General features: G+C 34.0%; 3 protein-coding genes across 5 annotated transcripts; 2 read left to right on the top strand and 1 right to left on the bottom strand.

The window, feature by feature from the left end:
- Nucleotides 1-652: 652 nt before the first annotated feature.
- LOC134229564 (cyclin-dependent kinase 10-like) lies at nucleotides 653-8,454 on the top strand. The gene is made up of 15 exons (XM_062711311.1): nucleotides 653-859; nucleotides 2,000-2,072; nucleotides 2,213-2,284; nucleotides 2,861-2,963; nucleotides 3,142-3,223; nucleotides 3,466-3,586; nucleotides 3,782-3,851; nucleotides 3,983-4,042; nucleotides 4,516-4,639; nucleotides 4,830-4,879; nucleotides 5,364-5,453; nucleotides 5,754-5,806; nucleotides 6,613-6,685; nucleotides 7,145-7,199; nucleotides 7,925-8,454. The coding sequence occupies exons 1-15, from the start codon at nucleotides 773-775 to the stop codon at nucleotides 7,949-7,951; spliced, it is 1,140 nt and encodes a 379-aa protein (XP_062567295.1). The 5' UTR covers nucleotides 653-772; the 3' UTR covers nucleotides 7,952-8,454.
- A 153-nt stretch (nucleotides 8,455-8,607) lies between these two features.
- Nucleotides 8,608-13,450, bottom strand: LOC134229565 (cytochrome b-245 light chain-like). The gene is made up of 6 exons (XM_062711312.1): nucleotides 13,258-13,450; nucleotides 11,579-11,648; nucleotides 10,837-10,911; nucleotides 10,658-10,741; nucleotides 10,474-10,555; nucleotides 8,608-9,162 (listed from the first exon to the last, which is right to left on the bottom strand). Exons 1-6 carry the CDS (start codon nucleotides 13,313-13,315, stop codon nucleotides 9,013-9,015), a joined length of 519 nt encoding a protein of 172 aa, XP_062567296.1. The 5' UTR covers nucleotides 13,316-13,450; the 3' UTR covers nucleotides 8,608-9,012.
- Nucleotides 13,451-13,486: 36 nt separating this feature from the next.
- LOC134229562 (GPI ethanolamine phosphate transferase 1-like) lies at nucleotides 13,487-24,698 on the top strand. 3 transcript variants are annotated; one of them, XM_062711309.1, is made up of 29 exons: nucleotides 13,487-13,563; nucleotides 14,091-14,330; nucleotides 14,526-14,647; nucleotides 14,843-14,941; nucleotides 15,144-15,250; nucleotides 15,384-15,508; nucleotides 15,677-15,930; nucleotides 16,057-16,097; nucleotides 16,605-16,664; nucleotides 16,775-16,867; nucleotides 17,116-17,171; nucleotides 17,355-17,376; nucleotides 17,531-17,587; nucleotides 17,731-17,810; nucleotides 17,949-18,136; nucleotides 18,264-18,336; nucleotides 18,444-18,543; nucleotides 18,638-18,733; nucleotides 19,054-19,136; nucleotides 19,348-19,395; nucleotides 19,652-19,697; nucleotides 19,896-20,004; nucleotides 20,147-20,249; nucleotides 20,371-20,458; nucleotides 21,783-21,866; nucleotides 22,325-22,380; nucleotides 23,735-23,810; nucleotides 23,929-24,045; nucleotides 24,351-24,698. In XM_062711309.1, exons 2-29 carry the CDS (start codon nucleotides 14,104-14,106, stop codon nucleotides 24,510-24,512), a joined length of 2,772 nt encoding a protein of 923 aa, XP_062567293.1. In that variant the 5' UTR covers nucleotides 13,487-13,563; nucleotides 14,091-14,103; the 3' UTR covers nucleotides 24,513-24,698. The 3 variants fall into 3 exon arrangements, with proteins under 3 accessions (XP_062567293.1, XP_062567292.1, XP_062567294.1); XM_062711308.1 differs by having other exon boundaries at nucleotides 17,531-17,591; nucleotides 17,735-17,810; XM_062711310.1 differs by lacking the exon at nucleotides 13,487-13,563 and adding an exon at nucleotides 13,756-13,848.
- Nucleotides 24,699-24,800: the final 102 nt, after the last annotated feature.

Raw genomic sequence — 24,800 nt, 5'->3', positions numbered from 1 at the left:
TTTTTTGCAAATACATACATAATATTGACAATTGGACTTCACCTTTTTTGTTGGTTTAGCCCCCCCCCCCACTTTTAATTTGCTTCCGACGCCCATGATATGTTAATTATAGTATTTGTTATGGTGGGGGGCGGTGTGAATAATTATTGCATTAATTGACATAAAATATTCAATGAGAATGATGTGATATTTCTCTATTTATATTTATAAATCAATACAACTTTAATTTTACACGTTATATTATTACAGAATCTTACAACAGGCATTTTTAAAATATATGATTTTTACCCTGTCCATCCATCTGTCTGTCTGTCTGTTGTTAAAACAAGGAAATGGACAGGGAACAGGATGTGAGAAAGGGCTTTAATTTTGGCTAATCATATATACTTCATTAGCCAGGACTGAGCATAAATTGTTCAGGAAAGTGTGCCAGCTAGAGAAATATTTTTACTGCCAAACAATATTACAATAAATATAAATATGGGAACCATAGTCAGTGGGAGGTACATCATCTGTACACCATGTTCCCTGTGCAACGATTTGAATTTCTGTTAGTATGATAGTAAGTAAACAAATTGATTATCCGTGTTTCTACGAGTCAGCCATTCCGGAAAAAGACGGTCCGATCATCATTTAGGCGTTTACTGCAAAATCTGGTACGACTTGTCTTGCACCGGTAAACCCAAATTTTAGGAAACAAGCAATGGTTATGAAAATGTTAATAATTTGATACGAAATTAGCTCAATTTGAACCTATTTAAATTTATTTATAATGGAAAGGCAACCAGCTAAGGATGCTAAGCCTGGATTTCTATCTATATTGACTGGCGAATGGATAGATGTTCTAGATTCAGCCAGAGTAAGTTAGAGAAAATTCGAAAGTACAGGTTTTTTGATTCGAAAAGCAATCCAAATTAAAAATAATAAGTTTAATCATCGCCTTTTGGGGAAAAATTATGCTAAAAAGTAATTCTATTGTTTGAGTAACTGTACAACACCTTGTATTTGGTGAGACATGGATAAGAATGATTAACCTATTAACTTAGCATTTTTCTTTTTCAATTAAATGCTATTTTGACTAGCTAGAATATATATATATATATGTAGGACTCCAAAGTGCGATGGGACTCCAAAGTCCGATGGTCATGCCAAAGTCCGATGGTCTGCGCCAAACCCCGATGGTTTGACACACCAAAGTCCGATGGCGCAGAAAACAATTAACGTCTATGACGTCATAGTACTACTGCGCAAAAATGCGATGCCTCGCCATGCTAATAAATAAATACAAAATATCATGAATACAAATACCTCGTCTTTTGAATGTAGGTGCTTAACTAAGACTTATCAGTTGAAAAATGAGTATCAACTCTAACCTAACTATCATAGGTGGGTGCAAGACTAATCTAAATCAATCCAATAGTGTGCGAGGACTAACCCTAAAATCTCTCGGGTGGGTTCGAAGAAACACATTAGTGTTCAAGGACTAACCCTTATCAATCGAACGATGTACGAGGACTAACCCTAATACCTCTGGTGGGTGAAAACAAAAAGCAATAGCAGTAAAAACGTATGTGAGACAAATACTGCATCAATGGATTTTGAATGCAAAATAATGTCATGGCATCGGACTATTGACGTCATAAACGTTAATTGTTCATCCGCACCATCGGACTTCGGCTTGTTTCGCACTTTAGCGTCGCGTGTCTCATAGGAAACAAGCCATCAGGCTTTGGCGTGACCATCGGACTTTGGCGTCCATAAAGACAACGAACCATCGGGATTTGGTGCAGACCATCGGGGTTTGGCGAGACCATCAGACTTTGGCGTCACCATCGGACTTTAGAGTCTTACATATATAGCTCATAGCTATATAGCTATTTCAAGCTATTTATGTAAAGTAATGGATAGTGTGTAGAATGTGACATAAACATATGGCATGTAGATGTTATTGTGTAAATGTAATGAAAATTAAATTTTTTTTACAATTATGCTTTTGTAGCATGGAAAATGTCGCAGTGTGTCAGAGTTTGAGAAGCTTAGCAGGGTAGGAGAGGGCACTTATGGAATTGTTTGTAAGTTATTTTTTATTCTCATACACCAGCTGCTTAAATATAAAATGATGAAAAAGAATGGTCTATAAAAGATTTTCATAAATTTAACTTAGAATCTTAAATGCATATTAAGAAATCAAGATTCTTTTATGATTTATCAGATAGAGCAAGAGATAGGAAGACAGATACAATTGTGGCATTAAAGAAAATGAGAATGGAAAGAGAAAAGAATGGTATGTAAAACTTCAGAATGACAATTCAATATAGTATGTAAAGACCAGTTCACTTAGCTACAATCGCTTGATGAGAAGTTACTTACTGCTGAGGTTGTTTTGATGTTTCAACAATCTTAGCAATAATTGTGATGTTATCATTCTGTATTTCAGTATTCAATGATAAATGCACTTAAATTTACATTTTAAGAGACTTAGAATCTATGTTGCTTCTCCTCTTTCTGTTTCTAACACTGTTTGAAAAATAAATGGATAATTAGAATCAAGAACAAAGTTATTGATCATGATGTACAGGTAATACCAGCTTTGAGATTGGTTACCTGTACAGTTATTGGGAATTCAGCAATTTTTGTGGGCTTAATTTTTTAATTTTAAGATGTGAAAATACCTATGAGTTCATTCCCACCACAAAATGTAAAATTTCTTGCATATATCTACACAAAATTCTTCATCCACAAATATAAATCCCCATAAACCCCCTCATTCCCCTCAAAGCACAAAAAATTGACCTCACAAAAAGTATGTGGTTTTTTTTTAGCAGTTAATTCAATAATTCTTTTTCTAATATTCTTTCAGGAATTCCTGTCAGTGGATTGAGAGAAATTAACATTTTGTTAAATTTACGGCATCAGAACATAGTGGAACTTCAAGAAGTAGTGGTTGGAAAAAGTTTAGAAAGGTAAAATGCTTAAGTTCTTAAATTGTTTGTGTATGTCAAATTTATATAACATGAAAATGATGTCAAAGAATTAAAGTAATGGTTTGGAGATGTAAATTATATTTGCCATAAGGAGAATGTATTTTGTGTAAGACTCTAGGCCTTACTGCAGAATGATCAGTATTGACATGTTTTGTAGTATTTTTCTGGTGATGGAATACTGCGAGCAGGATCTGGCCTCACTTCTAGACAACATGTCCTCTCCTTTCTCAGAAGCTCAGGTAAGACCCAGAAAATTAACTACTCTTTGTTTAAGTTCACTGAATCAAAAAGTTCTTATTTTTATGTGTATTTCAAAATGATATTTCTTGTAGCTGCATTATTATATTTAGCTGAAATGATAGAAAACAGTTCAGATTTTGTTTGCTTTTCATGATCCAGTATCAAAATATGAAAATAATCTACATTGCAAATTTTATTTTGGCTCAAAAATGAAATGTAAGACAAAGATTTTTTTTTATAGGTGAAATGCATCATGCTACAGTTGTTTAAAGCCTTAAGATATCTACATGAGAACTTTATAATACACAGAGATCTGAAAGTCTCCAACTTGTTGATGACAGATAATGGGAGTGTCAAGATAGGTGTGTTACTATTTATTAAACAGAAAAAATCATATCGCTAGAAATGCCTGTACCAAAAGGTGCATTACTATTAAAGTGATAAAATCACATCAATAGAAATGTCACTTACAATAAACCCATCTCAAATATGTTGAAGTGTCTTGATGTTTAACTGACAAAGAGATAAAAGATCTAAAAGTATATAATCTTTTTCAGCTGATTTTGGGTTGGCCAGAAAATATGGACTCCCTCAGAAACCCCTGACACCATTAGTAGTGACCTTGTGGTAGTTATTAGGCTTTTTTTTGTCATAAACTGTGCTAAATATAGAATAAATAAATACACTTGTGTTACCTGGATTTGAATACACTGATGTAACTTGGATTTTGTGTCATTCTTCTCTGTAAATTTTAACAGGTACAGAGCACCAGAGCTACTGTTTGGATCCAAGGAGCAAACAACAGCAATAGATATGTGGTAAGAAGGCAGGAGATAGGATTACATTGTTTTAGTGATTATGCATAATATGGTAGATAAATGGGGAATGTCTTATTGTTTGGAAAAAAATATTTTTTGAAGCATTCGGCTATGTAGAGTACAAAAATGTGTATTAATAATGGGTTATACATGTGAATCATATTGATAGACTGGAATATTAAAATTTAACTAATGATATGCCCAAAATCATAGAATGTTTATGTTCTACTACTTGCTGGATCAAAGGGGGACAATTTTATCCACTAAATAAGCACTGTAAATGTACATAATAAAGTCTATGTTTTGAATATAGATTCATGAATAATTAGGTTAAAAACAGTAACTTTTCTTTGGATAAGGGTTACATGTATCAATAAATGGATAACTGTGCTATAACAGAGCAAAACTATAAATATTTAATATACCGGTGGTATTTTGATATTACTATAGTTCACCATTTACATTATAAACAGGTCAGCTGGCTGTATATTTGGGGAGTTGCTTGCCCACCGACCTCTCCTCCCAGGGAGGTCAGAAATCCACCAAATCGAGCTCATCATAGAAATGTTTGGGACCCCAAATGACAATATATGGCCGGTAATATTTTAATTAGGTGAAATAGTTTTTGATTAAATCCTATTGATGGTACTGCTTTGATGAATAAACATTGCACATGTAAATGAAATGAAAATCACCATATTAATGGAGTAAATCTCTAGTTTGTATACTTGTATTGCATGTATTCACAGCTCTCACTCTTATTCAAGTCATATAAAATTCTTTGCAGGGATTTTCCAAGTTACCTGCAATGGAAACCTTGTCACTGAAGAAACAGCCGTGAGTCTCACAAAGTTTTGATATGCATGAATTTTAATGAAAGCATCAAAATCTCATGAATTTGCAGAAATAAAGTACTGTAGAAGTACTTTTTTCCGCGTGGTATTATTTTACGCTATGTACGCGGTCACAAATTTTCCGCGGAAATTTGTCCAAGCGTACTTAATATTAATGTAAGGCATATAGTGACAATTTAAGAAATCCGCGTAATTTTCTACCTGCGGATTAAACAGAAATTGTGATTCCGTGGAATTATGACCCCGCGGAAAAAAGTACGTCTACAGTATTTAGGATGTTCTGTTTAAATACCTTAAAACTTGGCCATACATGTTTGGGGGCATTAGTATAAAAGAGGCACATCTTTTTTGTTTTGAAAGACAACGTAATACTTTGCCACAAAAGTAAGTAAATGATCTGAGGATTAAATACAGAGTATTTCCCTTCTTGTTATGGTATGTTTACATATCATAATTACTGATTTCAGGTACAACAACATTAAGCACACATTTCCATGGTTGACAGACTCTGGAGTGCGGCTCCTCAACTTCCTCTTCATGTATGATCCATCTAAAAGGTACACAGCATTATTATATCATTTAAATCTGCTCTTCTAGGCTTCGTTTTTTGTTTTTTTGCCTCATATCAAAGGCTAGGCCAAGTGGTTTTTCGCTACTCTCCTTGTCCATTTTTAATCATAATTGATGTATCTTTATATATCCATATGGGAAAATAGACTTCATATTTGTTGGAGAAAACTAAGAAATTTTAAAACTCAAAGAAATTTACCATTGCCTGGAATGTCCAATTTTTAAACACAGAATGCTTTATTGCAAGTTACTTAAAATGTCATTATGTATTTTCTTTTCTTTTTTAGAGCAACTGCTGAAGATTGTTTAGATTTTTCCTACTTCAAAGAACAACCATTCCGTATGTTAACTTTGCTCTGTACTGTGTTAACCAAAATTTTACTTTAAAAAGCAGTTTACTAGATCTTAATACTACAGTTTTGGAACATTTAAATATATATGTATATGTGCAGTACATAAAACATGTTTATATTGAAGTGCCTCAGATGAACAATTTTAATTCTGACATTATAACTGTAATTTGCTGTATCTGTCAAGTTTAAAATGTTTTAATAGTGCAGGGAATGAAAATCAGTTGGGCAATAAGCCTGAATTCAATAATATGTGTATTTGCTATAACACTGCTTGTAAAGTTAATATAAGGTGACCCGTTTTCTGCTAGTATTCATGGTAGATACTTATTTTTATGCCCCCCTTCGAAGAAGGGAGGGCATACAGCTTTGCTGCTGTCTGTCGGTTGGTCCACCATCAGTTTCCATTCATTTTCTTCGCAGAGGTTGCACATATTGAAATGAAATTCTTTTTTAAATTTTTAGATTTATCATAAGAAAATCTAGGCCAACCTCTGTTTTGGGTACTAATGGGCCATTTTGGACTGAGAAAAAAATCCAATTATTTGCAGTTTCCGTTTATTTTCTTTGCAGAGGTTGCACAAACTGAACTAACATTCAGTATACAGATTTATCATAAAAATATGTAGGTCAACCTCTGATTTGGGTTATCCAGCCATTTTTGACAGACTTATGTCCCTTTGGAAAATTCCAATTATTTGTGGGAGGGGGGTATAAGTGTTTTACAAACATCTCTTGTTACAATATTAGTTGACCTGGATTCTCTTAATAAACATGGTATTAACTTATTTTCCAGCATGTGATCCAGAATTGATGCCCTCATTCCCTCAGCACAGACTGAAGAGGAAAGCTCAAGCTGACAGGGAAAAGTAAGATATATCTGTCTATAGGTCTGACATCTTTCCTAGTCAATGGTTGTGGTCTCTCTGTCCTCTGTGTAAAGAGAGAGAAGCAGTCCTAGACCCTAGCTAGTGAGGATGGGCTGTAGGAGGCATGGTCTGGACAACTGTACACTTCTTATTTAAAAAGTGAATGCTCAACACTAATGGTTGTCTGTAAATTGTAGTTATGTATATCTATAATTATTTGCACCAGAGGCAGAATCAATATGGTTCTTTTTATTTTCTGCAAAATATGTTTATCTACATGCATTTAGTGTAAATTACCCCCCACAAGTTCCTCTTCACAATCTTTTGTAAAGGAGGAATTCTTTTTTTTCATCAATGCAAAAATAGATAGCCCTTATCAACACAAATTGATAAACAGCCAGCATGTCAGTAAGTTAAATAAGATATTTTTTGTCTTTATTAATATTTCATTTTTAACAGGTCAGAAGGAAGCAATAAGCAGACAGAGCCTACAGATTCTCTCCCCTTACCATCAGTAAGTATACATGTAGCACCACATATTTTGTTTAGAGCTTTTTTTATAACTTTAATAAGAGGAAAAACTTAAAGACATAAACAGATCACTAGCACATTGTGATTTATTTTGTTGACTGATGGAGACCATGGATGGTCAACATCAAAACAATCAAGTGTGCATTCTCTTGACATGAAAAGTGCAAGTGATGTTGTCATTAACAAATTGAAATGCAGATTTTTTTCTTTATCATTTATTAAATTTTTTTTACATTTGAGGATTTGCTTACCATCATTATTTTGTAAAAGTTGGGTTAGTATTTGTTGTCTCTAAATCTTATGACATAGAAATCATAGACAAAAGAAAAAACAGAATGAGAAGTTACTAAAGAATTTATAAACCATTTACCATAATGAATGTAAAAACATTCTGCATTTTATATTTTACCGGTAAATGTTTATAGCAACATCATTCACAATTTTTTATTTATCTCAGTACATAAATTAATATGCTTGATTGTTCTGATGATAAACATCCCTGTTCAAAACCTGTCAATTAAATGAGTCTACCTGTGCATTCTCACAATGTGTTAGTGGCCTGTTTATGGCTTTAAGCTTACAACTTCAGCTCCTGACCCTGTTGAATATCTTTTGGTAACCACTCATTAGAATCAACCATAATTTTATCCTTAAGGTGTTTGATTACAGTTTTGCTTTGTTTCAGTGATGAGTTGACTTTTTTTTCAGTCAAAAAAAAGAAGATCAAAGGATTGAGAGTGAACCACTGTGACTTGACCCCAAAACTGGAGATCAAAATGAAGATTAATATCAGGATGGAGAAGTTTCTGGATAGAGAGGATTTTTATGTCCAACTTTAACCTTGATTTCAATTTGAAAATCATTTTGCTCCCTCAGAGTGCTGGACACAAGGTTAGACCCTGTGTAGATAGACACATTCTGACACAAGGTCACAGGTTCCGGTACTTTTGCAAAATACATGTACATTGGTTAATTGAATTATAGTTGTTATATACCGGGTAGTAGGATTTGTAATTTACACCCTTACAATTAAATTAATGCTCATGAGAAAAGTTATTGACATTTATTATAAAATTTACTTGATTTTTATCAAGTTTGATTATGTATTACCAGGTAACCATAAGTAAGAGAAATTATTTACTCTGTATCTACATTACAGGCTTTGTACCAAAATCAAGTACATATATTTTGAAGCCTTTCCTGAAATAATGCAATACATTCATTAAAAAAAAATCCTAAATGTACATTTTAAGTACACATTTATATGCTTAAATTCTTCCATGCAATGGAAATAATGTTTCAAGATTTTATTGTTCAAGATTTAATACATGTGATCAATCAATAAATACATACATTGTAGGTATATAAAATGATTGTCAAGAAGGATAATGTATATGTAAATAAATCATTAAATGATTAAATGAAAGTGTTTTAACAAAATTCTTTGAGCAAACAGGGTGTGTAAGGACTCAAGATATGTATTTCTTGGAATAACATTGATAGGATGGTTATCTGAATAAAAGAGAGAGGCTTTATAGCTCTTAAGAGAAGTGGGATGCACTGAAATAATGGGAGAGAAACACAATTATACTGTGTTTGGTATGATTTGATATGGCACAGGAGTCAATGTATTTAAAATTTGTTCTGGTTATAAATAGGAAGATATATCAACAAAATATGGTACATAATCTCATTTGGTAAGAAGTCTTTTTATGTTCAGACACAACTGTCATTTATCCCCTGGGATAGACCTCAGGGATCCATTGCCATGTATCCCCTGGGGTGGCACTCATGGTTCAGACCCGGTTGTCGTGTACCTCCTGGGGTGGGGCTCTGGGAGGGGGCTTCTTGGGCTGACGGAATGATTTGAGATCTTTTTTGGTTAAATCTTCGGCTGGTTTCTCCTCCAGACCAACTGGTTTCCACTGTTCTCCTTTAAATGCTGCCTAGAAAAGAAAAAATTAAAATACGGAAATTTTTGTTCAAATTTTATGTGGGCGTGAGAGGAAATCAGAGTTGCATAATGTGCTTATAAAATGAAAAGTTGGAGAAGAAACAAGGAAACCAGGAAAAGGGTTAGAAGCAGACTTACATTTACATACAGGGAATTTGTGGGACGGAGTAAAGAGGAAAAAATACTTGTATCTTATTACGAATAGGAAATATGAAGAATATTATTATAGAACTAGTAATGATCTCGTTGTGAGCAACGAGAGGTCTTCTGTCCGATTCTGGAGAAAAAAAAATCTCCATAATATGATCTTTTAAAATGGTGTTCTTATTTTTGTCTTTTTTATTAATCTAATATGACACAAATGTGCATGGGAGTAACTGTGGTTACATTTTATTCTTACTATAAATATTGATACTGTATTTGTTATTTGAAAAAAACTATTACTTATAACTATATGATTTAAGATCTGTTTTTTCGTGGTGCAAAACAAAAGATAGTAGGTATCGTACTTCATTTGCACATTTAGTCTTTTCTTTTTCTACTTTGAGAACCAGCCAAAACGAATTATAGAAGCCGTTTGACAAGACATTGGATTAAAATTAGACTGACACAGAATTGCAACGTTACTACAACGTGACAATCCAAGTATTCCTTTACATTTCATTTATCCTTATGTTACTTTCATTCAAGCAAATGCTCAGTTGCCTCTTTAACCCCCTACTCGCCAAATGCCGGAGTTGATTGAGACAGCCACCATTTTGGACCCGCTTCAGATAGTTTAGATTTATCAATATTAAAACAAATTATATAGTAAGCATTATAAGAAAGGTATCTATTTAAATTCCAAAAATAAATGAAAAATATCAGAAAACCAAAAAGTTAGAAAATATGATTTTTTAAAGTCATATCTCGTAACGACCCTAAGTATTGACGACAAACGAGAAGTCGCGTCCTGGATAGAATTTATCACGATCTATAATCCCTGAAAGTTTCACATTGATATTTATTACCCTTCTTGAGATTATCTGCGGACAAAATGTCATTTTAAATTCAGGAAATGTCCCATAACTTGGCACTTGAAGTGAATTTTCAAAAAATCTCTCGGCTAAAATAACTTCAGATAACAACACATTATTCCTGTAAATTTCATGAAAATCCACCCAGTGGTCTTCGAGAAATCATGTGCACAAAATTTGATGTATGGAAAAATAATAAGAAGAAACAATAGAATAACTATAAGGTCTTCCCTGAAGACAGAAAATCTTAACTATAATGCTGGGGATAAACTGGTACTTGTACTTACTGCTAGATATATCATGCTGGTAACAAACAGACTCAGTCCACCCATAATTGTCGCAAGGATAAAACACAACGGAGCACATAATCTGAAACAGATGAGTTGATTTGCAAAGAAAAGGAATTCCTTTAATTTGACCAGCACAATCTACATTAAGATGATATTGATAGGAAATACTAGAGGAACTCACATAAGATGGAATAGGAATCTAACAAAATAGTTTCTGCCAAGAAACCCACTGCAATTCACCAGTGTTGTAAAAGGTTTCTGGAATCTGAAAAATAGAAATAAATAATAGATAAAATCATGTACTGGGCGTAGGTATTTTTGTGAAGATAATGCATAGATAAAAAGGATGTGACATCTTACTTGCGTTCTGTTGTACGTCCTTTGACGCGCTTACCCCTAGGATACTCCACAACAAACACCAAAATGGAAGCAACGCTGGACATGGAGTTAAGTAAAATATCTGCTGATGTCTGATTTTGGGGGTTTCATTGACATCAGTTTTGAATTTATTTAATAACAAGAGGCAGGCAGCAACACTCAATTGAGCTCGATCATGTCTCCTGATGGAAACAAATTATAACTCTCTATATTGCTACTCAAAAATGATTACAGTTGTTTCAGTACTATAATAATTATAATGTGAACTCAACAGATCTTATATATAGTAATGCTTTCCTACTAGTTTGAATATTAAATTGTTTTACTAGTAACTGATTTTTTCATCCATTGATCTCCCCTCAAATGCATACTTTATTCACACAATATACAAGTTTTTAACCACTATTGATGTCCCATCCTAGCAAGATTAGCTGTGGATCAAGATTTCTTAACTATAGTATCAGAGACCTAAGCAAGAAAATGTTTGTCTGTTTTTTCTGACCTGCCTCAGTGATTCTTGAGAAATTATTATAGATTCTGTCCCTCAGTTGTCACCTCTTTCACCCAGTAATGTGTTGTAACGGGTTACATTTGGTCCTAAACTCTTCTGATTCTTTGTGTAGACTGTAGAATGAGCTAAAATAATAGGTCCATAGGACATATATAATTTTAACAGAAAATTAATCATTTTTGGTGATAGAACATTCTATCTAAATAAGGATACACTGCATAAATTCCAATTTCCCAAGCCTGGAAAAATCCTGCTATACCAATGATTCCACCAAAAAGGATGACTGGAAGTAGAATAAATTTATATCACAAGGAAATCAGTGTAAATGCACATTCCTTTATGCTGTCTTTTTGATACCAGAGTGCTTTTCATGCACCAGTGGATACACTGACCACACTCATAATTCGACTTTTAAATTTAAATTTTTGAGAATTTTTGTAGTATTTTCTTTATATAAAATACCTTGATCAAGGTATTTGTAATACCTTGATAAAGCTATATACTTTTATCAAGCTATATACCTTTGGGTGCGTTCACAGTTCTGCCTTTGGTAGACAAAAGTTGCCGTTGGTAAAATTAATTACCATTGGCATGCCACTGGTACCAATGTTTTTTGCCAGTGGTATATTTTTCTGCAGACAGTGGGTGCGTTCACAGTTCTGCCGTTGGTAGACAAAAGTTGCCGTTGGTAAAATTAATTACCATAGGCATGCCAGTGGTACCAATGTTTTTTGCCAATGGTATATTTTTCTGCAGACAGTCTAGAGTGTGGTTAATGTTGGTAAATGACGTCACACTAGTTATTGACATGGCAACAAGCTAGAAAGACTTGGATCTTGGATTCACAATGATAAAAACGATTTTTCCTCTAGACCTTTTTAACAAATCATGCCAAAATCACATAAAAATTATATCAAACACTTAAATTCATGATTTTGAAGTATGATTTAGACATGATCCATTAAATGGATTATATAAAACTCATAGAGGTGGCAACTAAAGAAGTGTGATCCTGATGTGGTTTGTTTCTCGGCTGTGAGTCTGCCATGATTTTCTTGCGATTCTGGCATGTGCCAATAACTTAGAAGACAAATAAATCTGTAATTCAGTATTACCAACGTTTCCATTGGACTCCCATTGGTAACATTGGTAAAATCGTTACATTTTTATGCTAATATCCGTTCAGGGTTTATTGGTACAGTTGGTACCATTGTCAAATTATTGCACCAATGGTATATTGAAAGTTGGTACTAATGGTAGAACTGTGAACGCACCCAGTCTAGAGTGTGGTTAATGTTGGTAAATGACGTCACAGCTAGTTATCGACATGGCAACAAGGTAGAAAGTCTTGGATCCCGGATTCACAATGATATAAACAATTTTTCCTCTAAGCCTTTTTAACAAATCATGCCAAAATCACATAAAAATCATATCAAACACTTAAATTTATGATTTTGAAGTATGATTTAGACATGATCCATTAAATGGATTATATAAAACTCATAGATATGGAAACTAAAGAAGTGTGATCCTGATGTGGTTTGTTTCTCGGCTTTGAGTCGGCTATGATTTTCTTGCCATTCTGGCATGTGCCAATAACATAAAAGACAAAGAAATCTGTAATTCAGTATTACCAACGTTTCCATTGGACTCCCATTGGTAACACTGGTAAAATCGTTACATTTTTATGCCAATATCCGTTCAGGGTTTATTGGTACAGTTGGTACCATTGTCAAATTATTGCACCAATGGTATATTGAAAGTTGGTACTAATGGTAGAACTGTGAACGCACCCAAATTATCAGTTTATCAGGGTATTGTGCTGCTTTTCATGAAGATATGTTTCGTATTCTTATCATAAAAGATAAAAAATGATATACAAACTATTTTACCGGATGAACTAATTATGGCCTGTTCATTGGCCCACATCGCCCATTCTATCTGCCTCATCTTTTGAGTGTGGCTTCGAACAGTTGATGGGAAGACGGAAGGCGGAAGCTAGAGATAACGCGATTTCAGTGACTCAAACAGCGCGTACAGGATGTAAAAGCCGATGACAACTGATTGCTCGAATTCATAAATTAATTTTTCATCTCTTTGGAAAAAATCCAGAGGAAATGTCGAGTAAAATAGGGTATAAACTCAAAATATTTTGAAAATAATTTTTTGTTTACAATTTCGCGGCGTGAAGATTTTGGGTAAGTAGTACCAAAATTATTCGTATATTTCTTTAAATTAATTTAGAAGATTCAAATGTAAAAAATATTTTTTTTGCTCCCAACTAGCTGATAACTAGTTAATCAATTTTGTTTTTGTTTTAGCCGTGAAAGAAAATCGATAATATTGCTTTTTATTGCTTTAAAAAAATTACTACGAATAAGAAACGAACGATTTGTCAAGGCGATTCACGTCTTTAACTCGAATTTACACGGAAATCATTTAGGAGTTTTTATTGCACAGATGCAGATCCAATGAATCAGAAAGTAATGAAATTCATTAAGTGTATATTTAAGAAAATACATTATTCAAAGTTGATAGAATATTTGGTCTGTTGAAAAAATGCAGATGAATAAAGTTTCATCAGAACTTTGATGTTTACTTATCAGCTTCTACCACAGGCACTTGTTTCGGAAATAATTGAGTTAAAAATATTTCTGAAACAAGTGCCTGTGGCTTACACTGTAAAATTTAGTTTTTGTTAAATTTAGTAATTTATTTACCATAGGCTGCTTTTCAACATGAGGACGTGGCAGTTAGTTGTGTTTGGAGTGACGGTTCATCTGATTTTCTTCTACTCTATTTTTGACATCTATTTCACCTCACCGTTAGTACATGGGATGACTCCCTTTACCTCCAGCTCCAATCCTCCGGCGAAGCGTCTCATCCTCTTTGTGGCTGATGGACTTAGAGCTGACAAGTTTTACGAGCCCTTAGAGAATGGCAAATTTGTAGCACCTTTTTTCAGGTACCTTAATTTTATATGCACTTATTCATATTTTTATCAGTGTTCAAAATTTAGCCTAATTAACATGCATTTTATGATTTGAAGGACAAATACAGGATGGTAACAAGAATGACTGTTTCAAATTAATTTTATATATCTTAATATTAACTTTAGTAAAAGAAGGAACAGAAACATGTATCATCAGTTTTGTTTTAGGTCTGTTATTGAGAATAAAGGAGTGTGGGGTGTGTCCCATACTAGAGTTCCCACAGAGTCACGCCCAGGTCATGTGGCTCTAATAGCAGGCTTCTATGAAGATGTCAGTGCTGTAGCAAAAGGTTTAGGAAACATGATTAAGTGTCATAAGTACTTAATTTATACATTATAATTTCTTTAAAGTGACTTTTAAGATTTATATGTGTTTGGTGTATGAATATAATGAATTTAATCAAAATTCAAAGATTCAGTAGAACAGTTAATGCAAGTTGTGACATGAATAAATCTGTTTCTTATTTCCTTGACAACTTTGTTAGGATGGAAGGAGAATCCTGTTGAGTTTGATTCAGTTTTCAATGAAAGCCAGTACACCTGGTCTTGGGGAAGCCCAGACATTCTTCCCATGTTTTCCAAAGGTAAGCCATTTACCGACATTATTCTGTGATATTGAATAAATTTGTCAATAATTTATTATGTTAACTAAAGTCAAAAGAATGGGGGATACACAGGGATAGCATTCTCCTTATCTATGTATCTGTATGTTGCAACTTGTTTGTTTTGTATCAAAAATCCAACAAAGTAACTAAAGAAAAGTTTTAATTTGTTTCCTCTCTTCAGGAGCCTCTGGGGACCATGTATTTATGGACTACTACCCTTCAGAGCATGAGGACTTTGCTGCAGCTGATGCTTCCAAACTTGACACCTGGGTATTTGATAAGGTCAAGGTAAGTTTAAAAAGGATTCTCATTCATGAAAGTTTTGTAATGTTCAAATAAAAAATATCTTTACAGAGCACAGTTACTAGTGGGGTACTTATTCTCTAAAAGACAATACAACAGATGATGTTTTCTTGCACAGATATTCCTCCTTGAGGCAAACAAGGACCCTGCTCTGATGAAAAAGCTTCAAAAAGACAAGATTGTTTTCTTCCTTCATTTGTTGGGCATTGATACAAATGGCCACTCTCATAAACCATTCTCACAGTAAGTAAATGCAAATTAAGACTAGATAGAATAGACAAATGACTACAAAAATATTGGTTAATTTGGTAAATTAAACAAATTGTCTAATTGATGAGTTCTTGAGAAAATTTCACTCAGATAATATTTCTCCTCTTCACCAGGAAATGTAACATTGAGAACTGCTTGTAGGGAATACTTACTGAACATAGCAGCAGTGGATTCTGGGATACAGGAAATAAGTCAGCTTTTTGAAGAATTCTATCACCATGACAACAGAACAGCCTATATTATGACCGCTGACCACGGGATGACAGACTGGGGATCTCATGGAGCGGGTCATCCTTCAGAGACCCTCACCCCCCTGGTGGCCTGGGGGGCAGGGATTCGGGGTCCTCGGGCACCAGATCATAAATCAAAGCCTAATGAAGATGGATTCTCAAAAAGTAATAAATGTCTATATAATATTCTTTCCCTCCAATATTTATAATGTTATTATTGTTATTGCATATTAAAAGGATATTTAGAGTATGAAAAATTAATAATAATTTTTTCAAATCACTTTTTGGTAGAATGGAAGCTAGATCATTTGAAGAGATCTGATGTACAACAGGTATGTTTCTATGCAGGATGTAACATAGTTACTGGAACAATTATTCAAATGTAGCAGAAAATTATAGCTATTTAAATGTTTCACTGCAAGGCTTAACATTAACATTTGTCCAAAGGTCCAGTCCAATCACAATAATATTCATTATGTGCTCTATTGTCTTTGAATTTTGCTACTTTAAAAAAATTGCATTCACATCACAATTTTACACTAAAGAAAAAAAAACATGCACACATAAACAAAACAAAGCAAATGTTAAAATGTAATGATGAAAAAAAAAAACCAAAAACAACACTTTGCCAAGTTAAGAAAAAAAATGTAAATTTTTCTGGAAGTTATAACTCGAAAATGTAAGTGAGGTCAAGTTTCAGTTATTCCTGTATGAAGTTCATCTTTATTTTGAATATAAGATTGCTAAAAAAATCTTTATACCATAGAAGAGAAATGGTAAAAAGACTTGTAACTGTCTCCTTATTTTGATTTCATGATCTGTTGCTTTTTTCTCCCCAGGCAGATTTGTCTCCCTTGATGGCAGCATTGATTGGAGTAGCCTACCCTGTCAACTCTGTTGTAAGTCTTCACTTATCAAGAATTCAGTCAGAATTTTTTATGGTATACTTCAGTGTGGTTAAGCCTGACATGAAGACAGAAATTCTTAATATCAGTTTTCGTTTTTGTAGGGTGTATTACCATTAGAGGTTTTGGACATACCTCTTCCCGATCAAGCAGAAGCCATGTTTGCAAATGCTCAGCAAATTTTAGCCCAATTCAAGGTAAATAAATTAATGGATATATGCTACTCAACACTGTTCTTTATAAAAAATTTACAGACTACAATCTGTTTTAGGTGTGTTGATTTTGAATGGTCTTATAACTTTTTGAACAGAAATGTTTTGGTGTACAGTACATCATCTCAAAAATATTTAAAAGTTAGCCAGAGGATTCTAATAAGTGCACACTATAAAAGTTCAGTTTTTACCATAACTGCTTTGAATATAAATTGATTCTGTTTTTATTTTAGGTGAAAATGGAACAGAAGCAGAGAACAACACTGTCTCAAACTTTCAGACCATTTCTGTAGGTTTATCATAATATATAAATTCTGCTACAGGGAGATAACTTTGTAACCGCACTATCTAATTTTTTGAAAAAGATCTAAATCTTAATACCCTTTAGGTTTTAAAGTTCTTATATTTTACAAATACGATTTATTTTCAATTGAATCATGTTAAAAAAATAAATCAATAATTTTTTCTTCAGGGAATTAACAGATGATAAACAGGTATGGTATAGTACAGGAATTAAATACACATGCATTCTCTGTTAACATGTGCTTATTGATATAACATCAATTTCTTTCAAATTGCATCATATTAAATCACATTTTTACGTGAAAAAAATTTTCATGGTCTTTTTTTATCATATTTTTTATTAAGGTTTTGCATACCAGAAATATCAGAAATTTGATAAAAGATGGTCTTTATGAAGAAGCAGTAAGTACATGTATTTTAAAAGAAAGTAAAAGAAAATTATGTTCTTTTCCTTAAATGCTCTACCTTTTGATTGTCTTTAATTCTGTTAATATTGACTCAGAGGTACATTGAATATAATTGTAACCATACATTTTATTTGACAGATAGAAGAGTCTCAACATTTGATACAGCTGGCATTACGAGGATTAGGATACTATCAGAACTATGACCGATTCCTGCTAGGGTAATTAACAATGTCATTTGTGTGATGTTTACATTCTATTTATATACATATGAATGACTTCTGTGTACTATCTTGTGAATGTGAAGTCTGTATTACTATGACTATTTTTTGTTCAACCCTAATTTTATCATTTTACAGCCTAAGTATTACAGCTGGTTTTGTGGGCTGGGGATTCTATATCCTGACACTGATTTTGAGAGACCATGTGGGTTTCTCCAACAAGAGAACATTCTTTGACGAGATGAATTCTCCATTTTTGCTCTCAAGGACATTTATCCGAGGTTTGGCCGCTGCTGTTGCCATGGTGATTACAGTATTACTCATTGGTGTGTGTTCTTAAGAAAGAATTACAGTATAGGACCAAAAGTCATATTGGAAATTTTTTCTTTCAAATCTGTGTTCTACAAGATACAGTGTATTAAAGAAGAGACCCAATCTTTTTTTCTGCTTCAGTTCAGTCTCTACCCTGGACCTACTACCTGTATTGCCTGGTTCCTGTTCTACTATGGATGCTAGTTTTAGAGAGGTCAGTCATCTTTTTTCCTTTCCTCAAGGACTTTTGAATAACTTTAAATTAAAGTAATGGCAGACACCCTTTTACCAGAAAATTCTGAATTTTATTTTCTGTTTTAGGTGGCATATATTTGTGACTGCGATCAACAAGCAATGGAACACCAGTGGGATACCTGCAATAGGAACAGTAGTCATGTGTTTACTGGGTCTAGAGGCTGTGGTAAGTTCCTTCATATTAAAGTGACAGACAGCAAGAAACTAGTTCTATCTTTGAGAACATTCATTGAAATGAAATGTTTTTTTTTTTTTTTCAGGTGGCTGGATTCTTCTACAGGGAAATCTTCTCTGTAGGTTTTATTGCCATAGGAGTCTGGCCTTTCTGGGCTTACAGATCTAGATCAACTAATCAGGTCAGAATCCATAACAGTTCAGTACATTTTGTAATGCTAACTGCTCACCATTCAAATATGAAATCAAGTGGAGAAAAGAGAAAAACTTTTGATTTGGTGTTTAACACATACTTGTGAAAAATATTGGCAAGAATTGTGAGAAACTCCAACTCGTGTATAGGGTCTTGAAACAGTACAAGGCATATATGCAAAACTATCATTTGCTGAATGCAGATTTTCCATTAGCAGTTTGCCAAAAAAAAAAAAATGTTGCATATTATGTATTTAATATATTGAATTATTTTGTACACTTTAATTACTTGGTTACATCTTTTGTACAGTATGCCTGGCTGGTGATTTGTCTGATGCTGTCTGTGTTTCCTTTACTTCCTGTTGTGGGGAGACAGAGTAACTACTATTTAGTGTGAGTCAAACCGAAAGTAGTATTGTTATTGAAAGTAGTATTTACATTAGGCAAATAAAAGGGTTTTAATTCAATGAAAACATTGTAAGCAGGAGGAAAAACTATGTTTTTTTTTAACCATCAATAATTGAAGCAGATTTCATGTCATGCATCCAATGTAACTGTATTATGGAGGATAGTTTGAGCATTGGTTTTGTTTCTTGTATTTCAGACTCTTGGCTGGAGTTGTAGCCCTTATAATTGGTGCTGTGATTGCAAGGTATGCAGAAGAACAGATTTCACTTTAACAGTGCACAAATAGTGTTTGATGTTTTTTAGAACCTATTCTTAAGTGTAACTAGTCCAGATTTGAGAGGGAGTTAGAGAAGGGTCCTTGTCATTTTTGTTTTTCGAGGGAGGGTCCTATAATCCTGGCTGAAAATGCTGAAAATTAGGTGCAAGAAACTTAAGAGTTTAAAAAAAGTGAAAATGTCAATTTCAATACAGCAAAATAAGCAATATCTGTCATTTTTCAGAGTATATCTAAAGGATGCAAAGGGTGCCAAAATGAGATTAATGCAGGTAAATTTATTTTTTCCAAATTTAAACAAATGGGATATACTTCAAGTATATCCATGTACATTCCAAGTTTCAATACTCAAGTATAAGTGATGTAAATAAAAATGTTTGCAAGTTTATTTGTGATTATCTTCTTCAGTAATTTTTATATGAACTTTGTGATATCTAAGATAAATGACATGTTTATGCAATGTATTATAGCTGACCATACTTCTTGCTGCCATCTACAACCTGTGGTCAGTGTCGTCCAGTATAAAAAGAAAAGAAGGACTTCACTGGTTCAACCAGCTGGTCTCCTGGACCATCCTAGGTGTGTAATCCTTTGCCTCAGAAACAATAAAAGAGGAAACAGTCATATTTAATATGTGGTCAAAGTAAAACCTCCCGAAGTATAGGTATGTATCAAAAATGGAATAAAACTTGCACTACTGACATGTTTTGTTGTATTTCAGGTTCCTCCATTTTAGTCCCCTTGTTGAACCCCACTCATGTGTTACCACGGTTGTTCTCCATCGCTTTTGCATTTTTTCCTGTTTACCTCCTGATGAGTTTATTGTATCCTTCAAGTACTGTACATTATTTATTTGGATAAATGACCACATTTTCATTGCTAATTTTCTTTCTTCATTTAGCAATGAATGGCATGACGTACAATTGTTCCTTAACATTGTTTTAGACAGGAGGGCCTCTTCATTGTGTGTTTCTGTGTTGTATTGTATCTGTGGATTCAGTTGGAGAAAGATGTGCATAATACCAAAGGAAAGGTACATGCAATATGTGTATATGCACCTATATTTAAAGAGAACGAGTAACATTTTTATACCCCCCGCAAACAAAGTTTGGGGGGGTATATAGGAATCACCTTGTCCGTCTGTCTGTCTGTCCGTCTGTCCGTCTGTCTGTCTGTCCGTCTGTCTGTGCAATCGTGTCCGGTCCATATCTTTCTTACAGAGGGACATTAGAATCTACTACTCCACACTAAGATTGCTCATGACCTAAGGGTGTGTCATGACCTTGACCCAAGGTCATTTGGGGAAGTTCAAGGTCACTGGAAGAAAAGTTTCATAATTCGTGTCCGGTCCATATCTTTCTTATGGATAAACTTGGTAGGTTCTCATTTCACACAAAGATTGCCCATGACCCAAGGGTGTGTCATGACCTTGACCCAAGGTCATTTGAGGAAGTTCAAGGTCACTGGAAGAAAAATTTCATAATTCGTGTCCGGTCCATATCTTTCTTATGGATAAACTTGGTAGGTTCTCATTTCACACAAAGATTGCCCTTGACCCAAGGGTGTGTCATGACCTTGGCCCAAGGTCATTTGAGGAAGTTCAAGGTCACTGGAAGAAAAATTTCATAATTTGTGTCCGGTCCATATCTTTCTTATGGATAAACTTGGTAGGTTCTCATTTCACACAAAGATTGCCCATGACCGAAGGGTGTGTCATGACCTTGACCCAAGGTCATTTGGGGAAGTTCAAGGTCACTGGAAGAAAAATTTCATAATTCGTGTCCGGTCCATATCTTTCTTATGGATAAACTTGGTAGGTTTTCATTTCACACTAAGATTGCCCATGACCGAAGGGTGTGTCATGACCTTGACCCAAGGTCATTTGGGGAAGTTCAAGGTCACTGGTAGAAAAATTTCATAATTCGTGTCCGGTCCATATCTTTCTTATGGATAAACTTGGTAGGTTCTCATTTCACACAAAGATTGCCCATGACCCAAGGGTGTGTCATGACCTTTACCCAAGGTCATTTGGGGAAGTTCAAGGTCCCTGGAAGAAAAATTTCATAATTCGTGTTTGATACATATCTTTATTATGGAAAAACCTACTTCTGAAAAACCCAGCGGGGGGTATTTTGTCCCGTTTGGACAGTTCTAGTTTAATATTTAATTTTCGAAAGTTTTGAAATAACCAAGTACACATAATTTTAGACAAAAAAAAAACTTTATATAGTTTGCTTTTTTTATTGCTTTAAAAAAACATTGACCAAGATTCTGATTAACATGTACAATCTCTGCATAAATAGAACATGACATCTATATAAGTTTTCTCATTACTAAATACTTTTTTTTTTTTACAGAATCTCCTAACAACTGATTTTGCAGTACCTCCTTCAGGAGAACGTCATGTGGTGGCTGAGGACATACGCAGATCTTTATTTTATGTATCCTTCTCTGATTCAGAATCAAATTTAATGTTAAATTTTATTATCTACAGTACAGGTGTATCTAAATCAATTCTCTCTGCAAATTATTGTATTCTCATAAACTGAATACTACTTATAAATAGCCACACAGAGTCAGCCCTGGAGTATACATAGCCTTCACATTTGTTATACAATGTACCTGCTTGCACTCTGAAATTCTTGACCAAATTGTAGTGCTGCAAAAAATCATACATTTTTTGTAGGATAAGTTTTCGTGGGTTAAGATCAAAAAACTGGTTTGTAGGGATTTTTAAATATGTTGTGGTTGAGGAAGTGTTGCATTTCATGGGGGACGATAGAAATGTGGCAGACAGAGATAATATTCTTGTTCAGCTTTAAGGAAATAAAAATATTGGCTTTTTTTTAAGCTGAAGATTCTTTAGTGTTACCATTTTGTTCCTTGACATCGGGATTAGATTTTCTTTATACTTGTAGCTTTTTATAGCACAGGGAATATAGCTAGTATTAATAGGTAAGTGTAAATTGGCATCTGCAGTTTTTAGCTCACCTCAACAAAGTTGGGGGAGCTTATGTAATACCCTCGGCGTCGGTGTTGGCGTCGGCGTCCCAGGTTAATTTTTTAAGTACTTGTATGTCCTATATTGATTAGACATGCATGAAAGATGCTTCAAATGTGTTTCATTGTACCAGTCAAAGTTTCAGATGCTGCAATTTCAGCAAAGGAATGACCAGGTTAATGTTTTTGGAGCGGGTTAACATTTTTGGTGCAGTTTTGGGTGTAGGTCTCATTTCCAAGGAACTATAAGCCCTCTGTTGACCAAACTTGCATGGATGGTACATCTAAAGATGCACATTACCAGGTTTGCTTTGGATGCTGAATCTGACCTACATTTTCCTGTTGAGTGAACAGCTTAATGTTTTTGGTGCAGGTCTCATTTCCAAGTAACTATAAGCACTATGTTGACCAAACTTGCATGGATGATACATCTAAGGATGTACACTACCAGACTTGCTTTGGATGCTGAATCTGACCTACATTTTCCTGTTGAGTGAACAGGTTAATGTTTTTGGTGCAGATCTCATTTCCAAGTAACTATAAGCACTATGTTGACCAAACTTGCATGGATGATACATCTAAGGATGTAGACTTGCTTCGGATGCTGAATCAGAGCTACATTTTCCGGTTGAGTGAACAGGTTAAAGTTTTTGGTGCAGGGTTCATTTCCAAGATACAATGAGCCCTATAATGACCAAACTTGCATGGATAGTACATCTTAGGATGCATACTACCAGACTTGCTTCGGATGCTGAATCTTAGCTACATTTTCTGGACGAGTGAACAGGTTGAAGTTTTTGATGCAGGATTCATTTCCAAGTAACTATGAGCTCTTTAATGACCAAACTTGCATGGATGATACATCTAAGGTTGCATTCTACCAGGCTGGCTTCAGATGCTGAATCTGACCTACATTTTTTTTCAGGTAAAAAGTTATGGGTGCAGGTCTATCACCAAGAAACTATAAGGCTTAAATAAACCAAACTTGCCCAAATGATGCACGCTCTTAAACTTGCTTCAGATGCTGGATTTGATCACATTTTCGTGATGAAGAACTAGTTTGAAGTTTTTATTTAGGTCTATTCCAAAGTATCAGATCAAAATTTCATAAATGTTGCATTTTTGGATGTACACTTTTTGTTGGGTAATTGTGTCAGTGTGACTTTGCCTTACTTAAAGACAACATTTGTTGAGGTGAGCTCTGTAATCTCTGATTATCTATGTTTCTTGTTTGTTTTTTTTTCTTTAACCTTTACTTATTGAAAAGTTGAAGAATTACCCACTACAATGTATTGATCATGTTTGACAGCTTTGAACCTGCTGCAGTTTACTGTTTTCTGACAGTCTTCAATCCATTTATGATGGGTGCTCTCCTTATGCTCAAAGTAAGAATAATGTTAACTTAATAGATGTGTATGTAATATAAGAATATACTCTGAAAACTTGCCTCACAGTATGGTGAATTGGAAAATTCACATTTGTAAAGAAATTTTTGATTTTCAGAACATTCTACCTTTGGTGCTGGTGGCGTGTTCTTTCCGGACAGTCCAAATCCTGACACACATTCCCAACAGGGCTCTGTTTCTGATAGTCATGATCATGTCCGATTTCATGGCTTTGGTGAGTGAAGTGTCCTATACATTAAAGTTAGCATGATGTCCAAAGATACCTTATCTTTAAACAAAATACATTTTGCAAAGGAATCCAAGATTAGAAGTGATGTATGTATGGTCAATATGTGTCCTTTGCCTTTATTTCCACAATATCATTTTCCATAATGTAATGCACTCTTTTCTGTATATTTTACTGAAATACATTTTCTTACAAAAATTATAAAAGGTCCACTGTATTTTGACTTTCATTTTCTAGGTTTTGTTTTCATTTGAATTGTATCGATTTAATTTTCATTTTGTTGTATTTTTCAGAACTTCTTTTTCCTGGTGAGAGACTATGGCAGCTGGCTGGAGATTGGAACAAGCATCAGTCATTATGTTATTGTCATGTGTATGAACATCTTTCTCATGATTCTGTTTGGGGTCTCTCATTTTTTAACCACTATTCAAATCAAACTGAAGAACTCTTTATAATTGACTGGATAGCTAGTACCTCCAAACTGACAATTAAGCTTATTTCAAAACTGCATGTGGAAATTTTTATTTCTCTCAACTCCTTAAACCCTGGAAATTGGGAAAAATACAAATTTGTTTCAATGGCAGTCTCCACTTAACTTTCTGAATACACATAAACTCAAAATAAATTATTTTACAAAACAGTATCATGCTATTTGTTTTTTGTGTGTCTAAGCTTTTATGCAGTGCAAGTAATAAGTGTAGATTAGAGAGATTTAATGACAAATATGACATAATATTCCTGTT

The sequence above is a fragment of the Saccostrea cucullata genome, unplaced genomic scaffold (assembly GCF_032062105.1).
Source record: "Saccostrea cucullata isolate Sc308-1 unplaced genomic scaffold, CSIRO_AGI_Scuc_v1 ctg36, whole genome shotgun sequence".
NCBI classification, from domain to species: domain Eukaryota; kingdom Metazoa; phylum Mollusca; class Bivalvia; order Ostreida; family Ostreidae; genus Saccostrea; species Saccostrea cuccullata.
The sequence above is the reverse complement of the archived record's forward strand: the minus strand, read 5'-3'. Positions and strand labels throughout refer to the sequence as shown.